The 13,933-nt window shown below is 48.7% G+C and overlaps 1 protein-coding gene across 1 annotated transcript; it reads right to left on the reverse strand.

The window, feature by feature from the left end:
* Positions 158–1,209, reverse strand: RAP2B (RAP2B, member of RAS oncogene family). The gene has a single exon (XM_021395321.1). It carries the CDS (start codon positions 1,056–1,058, stop codon positions 507–509), a length of 552 nt encoding a protein of 183 aa, XP_021250996.1. The 5' UTR covers positions 1,059–1,209; the 3' UTR covers positions 158–506.

Genomic DNA, 13,933 nt, shown 5'->3' on the forward strand with positions numbered 1-13,933 from the left:
GGCATGTATAGGTCTCTGTCCCTTAAATGGTTGTGCCGGTCCCGCGAGCCGCCCCGCCGCGGGAACGAGATCGCGCTCCTGGACCTACATTTTAAGGGGGGGGGGGGGGGGGGGGGGAGAATAAAATAACGAAATCACACACGCACGCACACCGAAACATTGTGCAGACTTGTAACGTTTTCACAGCTGATCGCAAAAAAAGAACCATTAAAAAATAACGCACTGCCACTCTCCTGCAGACTCCCTGTGATACAGCAGGTAAACAAAATAGAGAATCCTTTCACAGGCGGTCGCGCCGCTTCGCACCGCGCTCCATCCGGCCCAGGTCCCGGTCCGGGTGGACGCGCCGCGCTCCACCTTGCATAGCGTGTCGGGTTGCCCGGGCCGGCACCGCTACAGCCGCGGCGCGGAGCGGAGCAGCGCGGCGGGGCGGGCGGGAGGCGGCGCCCCGTGCCCGGCCCGGGCCCCCCGGCGCGGTGCGGAGCCGGGTCCGTCCCCGCGGGCGCTCAGAGGATGGCGCAGGCGGCGCAGCAGGGCTCGTCCCCGCCGGGCTGCGCGGCGTAGTTCATCTGGCGGACGATCTCGGCGAACAGCTCGTCCACCGAGGCTTTGTGCTTGGCCGAGGTCTCCATGAAGGGGCAGCTCCACTCCTCGGCCAGCGCCTTGCCCTCCCCGAAGGACACCTCCCGCTCGCCCTCCAGGTCCACCTTGTTGCCCACCAGGATCATGGGCACCCGCTCGTACCGCTTGACGCGGATGATCTGGTCCCGCATGGGCTTTATGTCCTGGAAGCTCTGCTGGTTCACCAGGCTGTACACCAGGATGAAGCCCTGCCCGTTCTTGATGTAGAGGTCCCGCATGGAGGCGAACTGCTCGGTGCCCGCCGTGTCCAGGATCTCTAGCACGGACGGCGAGGAGTCCACCTCGATCTCCTTGCGGTAGAAGTCCTCGATGGTGGGGTCGTACTTCTCGATGAACGAGCCGGTGACGAACTGCACGGTGAGGGCGGACTTGCCCACGCCGCCCGAGCCCAGCACCACCACCTTGTACTCCCGCATGGCTCCGGAGCGCCTCCCGCGAGGCTCCGCCGCTCTCCGCCCGCCCTCGCGGAGGGAAGGAGGGCCGCTCCCGCCGGCCGCTCGCTGGCGCCGGGGCGAAGAAGGGGCGGCCGCGCCTCGCGGAGCCGCGCCGGGCGAGCCCCGCCGGGCAGCGCCGCGCCCCGGGGAGGGGCGGGCAGCGGGGCCTGCGCGGAGAGGAGGGGAAGGGGCGGGAAGCGCCCCGCGGCGCGGCCCTCCGCCTGCGGCCCTCCCCCATTGGCGGCCTCGGAGCACGGCCCCGCCCCGCCCGGCCCCGCCCCGCCGTTCCCTCCGCTGCCGCCCTCCTCGCAGCGCTGGGAATGGCGGCGGTCGCCCGCCCGTCCCTTGTGGGCGGCGCTGCCCGGCTATCGCCCCGCCGCCGCTACCGGCCCTGTGCCGGGCCGCGTGCCCCCATTGCCCGTGCCAGGGCCTCCCGCGGCCGCTCCTCGGGCACTGGCGCTCCTTACTTAGGGCGGCGGGAGGCGGCCCGGCCCGGCCTCGCGCCCTCACGCGCCGCGCGGGGCGGTTGCGGTGCCCCGAGCCCCGTTAGGTCCGCCCAGGCCCCGAGCGGCGCTGGGCTGCAGGCAGCTGCTTCCTGATGCCAGAGCACCGTGCCGCGCTGTACCCGTCCCCGAGAGCTGAACGCCGCTCGCGGCGGGCCCCTGTGGGCCTCCCTGCCAGGCTGCCCTGTAAGGCCGTGCCGTGGCAGCGCTGCCCGCAGCTCCTCACGGCCCCGTCTACCGAGGCCGGAGCGGATTTCCACCTGCTGCCAGCCCTAAGGCCGGGCGGGTTGAGTGGCGGGCGCTGGCTGCTCGCCTTTGTAGAGTGGTTCCTTGCACTTTCCTGCAGACGTTCCTTTCAAGAAAATATCATTGGTTATTTTGGAACCATGCAGTTTTGCACTTACATCCCACCTGGTTCCTCGCTGTTCTCAGCCTTTATTCAAGTGATCGCAGTATGTGGGTCCTTCTGACCACAGCCTGATTGCAGATGTCATTGAAGCACTCCAGTGAGTGACACGAGCCTTGGGAGGCAAAGTACCCGATACAAGCCGTCAACTGCACGCTGTTGTTACTGAACAGTGCTGCGTCTGTCTGTGGGTGCATGCCACACCTCTAGCCAGGAGCTCACACAAAACCCCTCTGCTGTTATTCATGTGGGTCTTTGCCAACAACGAGCACAGAGCTGCGTTCCCCCAGCCCTGCTGTGCCACTGGTGGGTGGTAGCTCACACTGCTCCTGCTGCCAGCACCGCCCAGCGTTGTGCTGCGGCTGCAGATAAGGGATATTGCATTAATGCAGGATAGAAGCGAAGTGGCAGGCCGCAGCCTTCTTCAGGAGGTCAAACACCTGAAACCCAGCGCTCTCCTCTTGGTCTGTGGGTGCAGGTCATGCCCCATGCCTGTCTGCTGGGATCCCCCAGCTCTGCCAGGCCACCGCCTGGTTCCTCAGGTGCACGCTTATCAGCAAAACATTGGCTGCAGGCTGGTCCTAGGCTACACTTGCAGAGCTGTACAGACCAACCTGGAGATGGATGGAATATTTTAGAGTCATAGAATCATAGAATGGCTTGAGTTGGAAGGAACCTCTGGAGGCCATCAGTCCAACTCCCCTGCAATATGGGGACACCCACAGCTCTGTCAGGTGTCACAGCCCATCCAGTCTGCACAGTGTCTGCAGGCTACAATATCAAAGACAAAACAATGTTTTGTTCTGATGACGCATTTTGCTTACAGTGCCCTAAAGTTTTGGGTACAAATATGTTTGTTGACTTCCGTCTCCTCTTTAGCAAACCCACACGTAAGTTACTTATACTGTGCTTTCTACTAACATGGCAGGAGCAGCTTTTTAAAGACCTGACAATTATGATGCTGGTTTAAATCCAGCCCGTTAAATCCCAGTTCACCTTTGAGTTGGGTTTTTGTTGTTGTGATTTTCTTTTTGTTTGTTTGTTTTTAGTGACAATAAAATTTCAGTATCTGGTTTTTCGGTCTACACAGTGCTATTGATTGTTGTTATTTCTGAAGAAGAACATGTACTGTGTTCAGAGCAAAATCTGTTCTTTATTCTGTTGACATCTCAGAAATGTCACTTAAAAATCAGCATGAAAAGCACAAATGTGGATACTAGGCAGTTTACCATACAATATTTACATATACAACCAGCTTTTGCTGCGTTGAGTAACCCTGCTCATTCAGTAAACTAGCAGACAGGTAACACTTATTTCTCTGCATAATGTAGAAGATCAAGTCATTAACCTTTTCTGTTTGTCCATACAAGTATCAGCATCATACAGCTCCAAAGCAGTGCTGGTTGTTCTTTTTTAATTTTCCCCCAAATACATATAAATAATTATAGGTAGAGAGTAAATCAACAACACATATGAAACTGAAAATTCCACTATCCAGAAAGTTCATCAGTGTCTGATGACATCAAGATTTGACACCCTGAGCACAGGTGAAGGCATTCTGGTACAACCATCCTGCCAGCTTCTCTGGAGCTCTTCTTGGAGGAGACATAGCCAAGCCGCTTACATGCGTGGCATTGCCTCCCACCAGGCTCAACGTTAGCGGAGGGATGTATAACCTGAGAGCTAATTAAGTATGACTGAGCTTGTTTGGGATGAGTATTTTATAGAAAAACAGTGCTGTGTTTGTGGAACAGAACAGAAGAGTGGTGTGCTGAGTTGTGAGATGTGCACTGCTTAGCTGGCCTTTGCGTGCTTCTGAACTTCAGAAGGCCTGAGCTCTGTAAGCGAACCAGAGCCAGAACCTGCAGGAAATGTGCTGCTTTGGTTAAAACAGACCCTTTGAAAATATGCTCAGAATTCGGTGTGTGCAAATGTGATTGTATCTGAAACTCTTTAAAGCTCAAGTGGCAAGAGATGAGAGCCTTTGTTTAGGCTTTCTCTGGCTTCTGATAGTGGCCGTTCATTTAAATCATTTTTATTAATACACAGGAAACACTTCTGACTGAAAGAGGTTTATCTGAGATCGTAGTGCTCTGCCACTGACTGGGTGGATGTGGTGATAATTGAACTTTAAAGCTACAAACAATACTAAAAATATTTTGATATTCAAGCTTAAGGAGATAATAGTGATTTTTGTAATAATTTTGTAATACGTTTTTATGTAACAGTTTTCAATGGAAGATGCAGCTCCATACACATTTTTCCTCCTTTCCTCCAAGGCAATGTGACTAAACAACTTCATGCCCTTTTTTGCCCTCAGTTATTCAGCAATAGTTTTCAGATCCATGGTGTAAACAGGCCCTAAAACAATCATCAGCTGATCTGTGGCAGGAATAGATCCTTCTGTTGTGGGTTTTGCTTAAATGCTTATGAGCCACTGGGGCCAAATACGAAGAACTGAACAGGGAACTGATATGTTTTTAGCAGCACCAAGGAGGCCGAGAATGTCTTAATCCAGCACTGCTGTTGTGAAAACCTGATGGGCAGCCGTGGTTGAGTACTGCACGTAGAGCCATCTCACTGCCTAACAGCTGAAGTGTTCCCTGGATATAACAGAGATCTGTTTCTTTTCAGTTAAGTTGTGACTTAGAAGGTTCATAATCCAATATAATTCAGTTAAACTGGGAGGATTTGGAGTCATTTGGGAAGAGCTGCTATTCTCCCACTCCCGTACCACCAATATGTAACACGAGTATTAGCAGTGTACTATAAGGTAAAGGGAGAATACTGACTGAGGGAAGCTAAGAAGATGAAATAATCTCTAAGAGTTCAAAAAGTACAGAATTACACTGTTTTCTGGCATTGGACAAATCTGGAGAAAATGTTCAATGTTTATTCATTTTGAATATATGAATGTGAATGATCTGTGGGCCTGAGCTAGTATTCAATTCAGTGGCATACAGAAGTCTTTGCTGTGGATTCACCAGCTGTTTGATTGTACATTGGTTTGGGATTGCTTAGGGAGCTGAGGGAGGAGAAGATGACCTTCTGAGCACAAAAACGTAAGTATGCACGTTTTAGTGTAATTGCCATTTTTAATGATGATTTGGAAAACAGAATAATGTTTAAGATTTTGTGTGCATATGTGGTCAGTAATACCTCCCCTCACCCCTTTATTAGCTATGAGTGGTTTTGGTTGATATTCAGTTATATCTGTCACAATAACGTACGATAATATTAATACTGACATTCAACGTGTCTCTTTTGTTCTGAAACAACATATTCGTTTCTCCTTATCGAAAATGGATTGCTCCTATTGAATAGCGGTACTGCATTCAGCATTGTGCAAGAGATATGCTCAGCCCTAAAAACCTGCTGGCAAACTTTAACCAGAAGTCAGCAAGAAAGATTTACGCGGTGGGTATGAACTTGTTTTAGGAATAGCAGTGGAAGCTGCTGACTGCTTCTGAAAGCGTGACCACATCCTGGCAATGGGTGACTGAAGATCTCTTTCATCCTATCTCTACTTCTCCAGCTTCATCCTTCCTCTTTCCAATAACAGGAAGTCAGAGTGCTGATCAGAAGGCAGTGCAGCAGATTGCAGTAATAAAGTACGCTACTCTCATCCTCTCCCCCCAAAATGTGCACAATGTGGACATTTTGATGTCCTAGTTATGTGATTGTTAATAACATTGCACTTGTTTCCCCACACTCTGCCTTGCACAAGATTCGTATTTAAGATATAAAAGAACAGGAAAGAACTTTCAAATTCTTCACAAAAAACTATCCGGCATTCCAAGAGAATTTAAATCTAGCAATAATTAACTTGTCTACACCTTGAGTTACTCCTGATAATTCTGTGTGTGAATAGATATCCAAAACAAGGCTGCCTAATTTCTGTTTATCTTCATCCTGTGGTATAAAGTATTCTTATTCTAAATCAAGATGCCTACATATGGAGCTAAATGAGATAGTCAATTAGGGTAATTCCACGGGTAGAGTCATTTTATTATAAGTGAAACCGTTCCATCTGTTCCACCCAGATAATCAGAGAGAAACTGATAAGACAAATTGCACAGTGACTCAGGCCAAAGGTACTGCCTAATGCTGCAGCGTGAGGCGGTGCAGCAGTGTCAGCTGGTTTCTCCCCTGACTCACCCAGCAGAACAGTTCCCCTCTGCCCGCTCCTTGCGGAGCAGGAAGGGCTTTGTGCCCTCCTCCTCCTGCCCGCCCGCACGAGCAGGGCCAGCACACGTCTTTGGAAAACACGTCCCAGCTGGGACTCCCCGCTGCAAAAAGAATTCTTACAAGTGGAATACCTGTGTCTCATTTTCATGAAAAAACAGCTCCTAGTGAATCTAAGGAAATAGTAATTAAAGGGTAGTTTATTTGTAGAAAAGAAAGTTTGCTTTCTCCAACAAAAGTCCTGCCAGAGATCACTGCTGTAAAAACAGCCCGTGCTGCCACAGCTCACTGTATAGGATCTCACTAGAACTGATGTAATGATGCTGGCTTAGTTTTCTTTTAGAAGGAATGCGTTCAGTGCCTTGCTTGTATCCCAATCATAGATTGGATGCTTATAGTCAAAACATGCAAAATACATCAAAGTTCAGGACTATTTCTACGTTCTTCATCAAACATCAATCCCCTCACATTTACCTCAAAAGCAGCTTAAATACGAGCTGATGAAGTTCGGGGTTTTAGCATGTGAAACCAAGAGAGAAGGCTTATCTGCCAGTGTGGGCAGCAGTCAGGCTGCAAGGAGGTGTGCTGAAATGGCTGTGGGACCATAAACGTAATCTTGATCACACTTGTATGGAAACAGAGCTATTGTATGTTAATGGAAATGGTATAATCAGCACGAACCGAAACTGATGACTAATTTCAAAAATAAACTTCCTGTCTGCAGCAACGGCCCTTTTTGTAGAAAAATGCGTCTTCCTCCTTGACCTCTAGCCTTGTATCACGCTGCAGTACGAACTCTGCTGGCAATAACACTCAGAAACAGCAGCAAGTTAAAATGTGGAGAGTTTTCCCTCTTGAATTAATTGAATTTGTTTTTTCTTCCACCACCTGACCAGGAACAAGGAGCTTCTTCTGACAGACACTTCTGGTCACATGGCAGCAAGGCACAAATGCTTTCAGCTGTGATCTTATCCTGTTTCGTCACTGAGGTGGGAATTTCCAGAAGTCCTGAGGAAGCAGTAGGCAGGCTTTGCAGTTCACTGGATGGAGGCGTAGCAAAAGCACATAACAAGGTTTTCATTTTTAGGGTTTTCACTGTATATTGTTGGTTACAAAAGGAAAATGCCAAGTTGGGAATATTGATTGCGTCAAATTGGGCAGAGCTATGAAAGAATCTCAAGTATTCTACCTGCAGGAACACTGACACAAATTCACATCTGACCTGGTAGATCAATGCGGATTTGCCAACTGACTCATTGTTCTCTGTCCTGTGTTAGCATACCCCATCCTTCAGGCTCCTGAGCCAGATCAGATAGTACTGAAAAAGCCTTAAAATAGCATTTCTCTGATGGCTGCTAAAGACAAGCTGCAGTTTGTCTCTCCAGGTTTAACAAGGACCGTACAATAGTCAGTGAACAGTCAAAGCTTAAAAGCCAAATAAATGTACAAAGTACATTTGCCTGCTTTTTTAAAAAAATATTTTTTATTCATGATCAAGAGAATCAAATGGTAAGAGCTGTGCAGGAGGGAACACTGACACAGAGCATGTTTCTCTCTCCGAATCCATCTCCACACAACTTTATCAAGAACAATATTACCAGACTTACAGAAGCTCACAAAAAATTGCACGCATTTTTAGGGACTTGGTACAAATACATGAAATATTTACAACTTTACAGTATGGCCCTTTGGGAAGCTGAGCGTCTCTAGCTCTCGTGAAGACTGGGAAGTCTTGGATCCCTCAGCCTTATTCTGACTGAGCCCTTAAGACTGCAAGAGAAAAGAAATTCAGCTAGTCGAGGGGACCTGCCTGCTCCATTGAGCTTCATTTTGCAATGCACAGGCAGACTGCAAGCTCAGCGAATCTCTGCAAGCTATGTGGCCATATGGGCAATGGCAGTTTATGAAACAACTGTGCCAGATTTGGCAGCCTTTATAATGGCCACATGGCAGGTCAGTGAAAACCATTTCAGTGCCAGTTGCATAATTTCACTCTTCAGTCACCCGAGAAGAATACGTAAGACAAGATCTTAGAAAGGACGGCATTTGTTTCAGCACTAAAACCAACACTATTCTTTATAAAGGAAACATACTTCCTTTTTAATCAGCAAAGTTCACTGCTGCATCTTAGGTAATTTATAACATTTAAAGTGTAGATGCCGGTTGCTATTATTTACATGCGTAGAACCTTGTATTTGAATATCTTAAGTATGTCTTGGGTAAATTTATCAACAACGGAGTTTTTTGTTTTGTTTTTTAATAAAACCAACACTCTTTCATCTTCCCAGGCCCATGCCTGCTGGACCAGATTACCACCAACGTGGGAGCCAACCAACTCTTGCAACACCTGGCCTCTGCAGATAACCCCACCCAGCCCAACTCCAGGCCGAGTCGCAGCACATCAGCAGCCTCTGCTCTGCTGACAGATGACCTCATGAGAATGAACTGATAAGATGAAAAGATGTTGATTCTGCTTCATCTGCAAGCCACGCTCGATGCTGTCAGTCCGAGCAGCCAGGAATGCTGATGTGACCACAAGCCTTAGAGAATGCATGTGAAAGTGGTGATGGTCACGCACTGCTGGGACACCAGCTGCTCCTGCAGGGCCTCCCCCTGCCCCGCAGGTCCCTGCCTGCCATGAGCCCACTGCTCTGCGCCTCCTGGTGCTGCAGACCACCCTGCATAACTGCAGCAATCAGTATAAAATAGCACCACCCGCTGAATGAGGACATGTTTAAATTTATGTACACTTCATTTTCTCATCAGCAGGTCCAGTATGAAGGTACTGCTGCTCAACATGCACCAGTAAAACACACCCCAGGCCAGACCAGTCACGTGGGAAAAAGCACAGGGCTTACCTGAGAAGCGTGTGTGAATGGAAGTACAGCAACATACTGGGAGCTGATCCATAGTAAACAGGAAATGTACACGACGTGCGTTCCCCAGGATAGAACTGATTTCTACATTTTTGTCCCACTCACAAACAGCAAACACAGTATCTGGCCCCAGGATCTATCCCAGTCAATTTTACTCGTGCTTCTGCTCATTTGGGCCGGTTTTGATTGCTCAGGAAGAGGTGAACTTTGAGGTTCTCTCAGGATGAATGGAACAGACCAGATATTATCCTGCAAGAGTAACAAAACATAAAGATGGTCAGAGAGGTCCTGTTTTCAACCGTACTCCACTTTTTTGATTCAGCGTGAAGCTGGCTGGCTGCTTCACCCTGTGAGAAGATTCTTTTTGTGTAAGGGCAAATTAAAGCTTAAAACTAAATGCATCATTAAGTTTGACATGCAAGGCATAAATGTTGGACAGTTACCCAATTTATCAAAGCCACTTAAAATCTGATTCTGTTCTCCAGAGTGCTTATAACCACTGTGATAGCACAAGCAAATTTTGCATTTCAACTTTTAGTGTTAAAACTACATTACAAATCTTCTGATATCTCTTCCAGTTTTATGGCAGACAATTGATAACTGCTCTGAATGCAATAAAATAATGTCATCATTGTTTTCTTACTAGAAGCAGGGGGTGTGGGAAAAGCTTTTCTACAATCCAGAACACATCACAACTGCTGGCTTCCATTTGTTCTAACAAAATGAAGACTGAGTACACCATAGTGTGATTTGGTGATACCTAGATCTGGATTCACATCCATTTCTTATCAGGTTATTATTTTCCTGGTACTTACACAGACTGTTTAATGAAGCGCTGTGTGCTGATGCTGGGGTGACTGACTAACGCAAACATAAGTGTAAGAGTCAGTTTTGGTTTCATTGTGAGCTAATCTCTCGGTATCTGTCTTTGTACAGTAAACAACAAACATCACAGTTTAGACTGGATTGATTCCTTCCGCAAACAAATATAAGTAACCGCTCTCACGAGAACAGGAAAGTAAACTCTGTGGGACCTTCGTGGCTGTGCTGACAAACCAATTAGAAGTCTTTCAGTGTTTCATTTTTTCTAACAGGAGCACTCAGCATTGCAGGGCTCAGCACCTGAAGCAGGAGGGCCTTGGGGCTGCACAGGCTGCACCAGCATTGGAGCAGGGCTCCGGATCCCACTGCAGCAGGGACTGAGCAGCAGGGCCTGCTGGCAGCACCAGAATACCCGGGGAGCATCGTCCCTGGCATTTAACAAGTGTGCATCAAGTTTGCTTGCTCTCTGCCAGACCCACAGCTGGTGGGAAAGGTGCGGAGTTGACCTGGACTGACTACAGCAGAGTCTCACATTTTCCTGAGAAATGAACAGAACAAATTGGTAACAACAAGACAATCACAGAGTCATCATTTTTGCCCGGGGCCTCTGGGCCTGCTCTGGGCGCAGCTCAGTCCTCCTACACCTCCCCACGGGGATGTGTGGATGCGGAGGGGCAGCTCGGGGCTGGTCCTTGCCACGTCTGGCCCACAGGCCCCAACCGTTCAGCACATGGAGCCTTTCTCAGAATTAGGACATCTATTGCTTAATTAAAGTTTTGTGGCAGATGGAATATATGAAGTGCTATATAAATGCTGAGTACGATTCAGCTGTCAGTATCTGAACTGAACTTATGCTTCACATGGACTTTGGGATAAGAAATTCCATAACATTTTGTAAAATGGCTTATGCATTCCCAGTAATTTTACATAAGCTCTATTCATGGTGTCCACTGACTGGAAACAATATATGCGATTCTTCTACTCAGACTACTTAATTCAGGAGATAACCGCTGCTGCTCCGTAGTTCGTGGATTAGAATTTAAGAGAGCAGCTGAGGCATACATTAGAATTCGATTAACGACAAAGGAACCATTTCAGAAAACAGAGGGCATGCTGTCCGCTCGGCCCCGCACAGAACACAAAGTCAGAGTGACCACATCCAGCTGAATGTGGAGGCGGGAATGGTGCTCCCCACACCGAGCACAACTCCTGCGCAGAGCGGAGGTGCAAGGGGCTGGGACGGCGCTACTGAACACAGCCTGAGTCTGCCCGCAGCAGCACCGGCACGGGGACGGCCCGGGGCTGTGGTGGAACACAGGCCACTGGAGAAGTGTGTTCACAGTGTCCGCAAAGGGAAGAGAGGTGCGACTGCTGAGCGCAGCTTTGCCCAGCAATTACCAACATTCTCAAAGAAAAAAAGCCTAGTTCTGATAAAATAATTGCCTAATATTTTCTTAAACTGACTCATCCAGAAATGTCTAGTGGCAATAAGAATTTCCAACAGCAGAAACTTCTTTGCTGTTGTTTTATGAAGCAGTGTTAGCATTCGCTCTGATAAGGGGGTAGTACTGTAAGCTGCCTTTTCTCCTCTGCTCGCAGGGAGGCTCTCAGGAGAGCCGGCTGTGATGCTCGGGCCAAGGAGGATGGTAATTGTTACAAGACACAGAGTAACAGAATGGGTGCTCCTCCTTCATCATTTTGGATGAAATCCACAGACTACACTCAAAGGGCTGTAAAATCAGAGCCTGTGATTGATGGCACTAGTTACTTCCTGATGTGCTTTCTCTCTTGCTTTCCTGTTTTTTCTTGCTTGGAGTGGATCCAGTGCAGGCCTTTAAAAGCTACAGAGAAGCTGTGTGAGGTAGCTCTGCTGCTTCAGGGACCTCAACAGATAAATGGAACTCGGCAGCTATCTGCATGGGGAGAGTTCAATCAGGACTCAGTCTGGTGGAGGACCAGGCCTGAGCTGCTCGTGCTGCTCTGACATCCTCACTGTAGCAAGAGCCATTTGAGGCTTGTGAGAGCACTTTGCACCCACAGTGCAGCTGCAGCACGGCAAGGGCGTTCCAACACGCTGGGTCCTTCCAGCAAGTTTCACGAATCACAAAATATTCTACCAGCTCCTGGTGGACTTGAATGACTCACAGGGTTGCTAACGGGATTAGGTCATCGGTTCAGGACCAGTTCAGGACCCATATCCTGTAACCTGATACATGGCACTGAGCTCTGTTTGCTTCAGGGCTTTGAGAGACACGCAGGTTTGCTCCTGCAGGTCTCAGTGCAGGAGGCAGAAGGACACAGACTGATAAGCACTGCCAGACTGATAAGCATTGCCACTAAATTGTTGGTTCTTGCTCATGTTCTCAGTTCACACTCTCATTGCTAGGTCACATAACATCATCAAACCCCCTGCACAGAGGAGGAGGAGTGTCCTGCTCTACAGAGCCCCCCACCCCGGCGCGTGGTGGGGTCTGCGCTGGGAGCCCCGCAGGGTCCCGCCCTGGCCAGCGCCATCTGGAGCCTCCAAGGTCTGGTGGAAATGGAGAGCCCCTGGGGCAGGGGGTGGGGGGGACAACTCACCCAGTAGACACCAAAGCTGTGTAATCATTCAGGGTGAGGGGACTGACTGCATCACATGAAACCGGAGTAGCTGCTGCAAGCTGGGCAGAGGGTGCTCAAACAAATAAAATTTTTGAAGTTACTTTTAACATGTAGGTAAGTTGAGGAACCATACTAAATTGGAAACATGCATGACATGGATGTCTCCCAAGAAAACTACAGAGACAGTGACTGGATCCAAACAGAAGAAACAAATATAAAGCATTTAACTTGCATGTTAAAAATAATTTGTGATAAACTCCAGCTGCCTGCTCTGTAAGTCTCCAGCGGCAGTGCAGGGCTGGGGCTGACTACCATGTCAGCCACCACTGGCTATGAATGATCTGGAATTAGGCACTCAACTATTCAGCCAAAGAATAGTTGACAAAGGGCAGTGCTGCCAGTGCTTTCCTCAGAGAGCAAGGAGAGCTCTTGCAAGCCCAGATCTTGATTCATGGACACTCTGCCACCCTCTTGCGGAACTTTGGGCTGGGTCAGCAACATCTCCTCATGATTATCTACTCACTCCTGCCTCTGTGATCGCAGACATGTACATTTTATCCATCCACAATTTAAGTACAAGACTTGTTTCCCCAGATCAAGGGTTTTGTAGAGCTTGACCGTGGTGTTCCTTAATTCTGACCTAGGAATGTCTACAACAAGCAGAGATCTTTCTGTATTTCCTGTCTCTGAATGGTAGGTGTAGTCATTCTCTCTTGTATCTAACAGGATTTTATTATTTCTGACATGGAAAGATAGTGCCTTCATCCGTAGTGCAAGGAAGTCCTGCCGTGGGTAAGAGGCCAAGCTTCCACATGACCTGGAGCTCATACATTTCAGAAAATCAATGTTCACATCACTGGCCAGGATAAAAAGCATTCTAATTGTATTTTGTGAGAGTATCGTTACATCACCACATCCCTCTTTCAAAGAGCTTATGGAAGGACAATGCAAGATGTCACAGTGCAGCAATGAGAAAAATCAACACCATGGAAAAGGCACTGCAAAAGAGGTGGAAGGACCAATATGATAGCAAGGTGCTACAAAGGGAGGGAAGTAGCTCACTCACCCATATCAGAAGATTCTGGGTTCACAGGGAAAAGCTTCCACCAAGGAGGGATCTCCAGGAAGAGATCCTTCCTCAGGGGCAGTCAGCCCTTAAATGAGGCCTAAGAGGGGTGGAGCCAGGCTTCTGGTCACACGAGTGAATTGCCTTCACCTGTGCTCCCAGGGCTGACTGGGTCTTTCCTCCAGGTGCTCAATCAGTGGTTCAGGCCATGACTCAGCAGTTCCCATACACACAGTTTGTTACTGTGCTCATGTCACCACTGGGAGCAAGGAGCCCAGGCCTCCTGCCTTCCCATCCTGCCGGCAGCACTGCTTCCACCCAGTGCGGGCAGCTGTCTCCTCTCAGATGCCCTTTTCTCCCTTTCTTACGTTTCATGTTTCTGATAAAACTGCTATTCT

This window comes from Numida meleagris, chromosome 4 (assembly GCF_002078875.1).
Source record: "Numida meleagris isolate 19003 breed g44 Domestic line chromosome 4, NumMel1.0, whole genome shotgun sequence".
Classification (NCBI taxonomy): Eukaryota; Metazoa; Chordata; class Aves; order Galliformes; family Numididae; genus Numida; species Numida meleagris.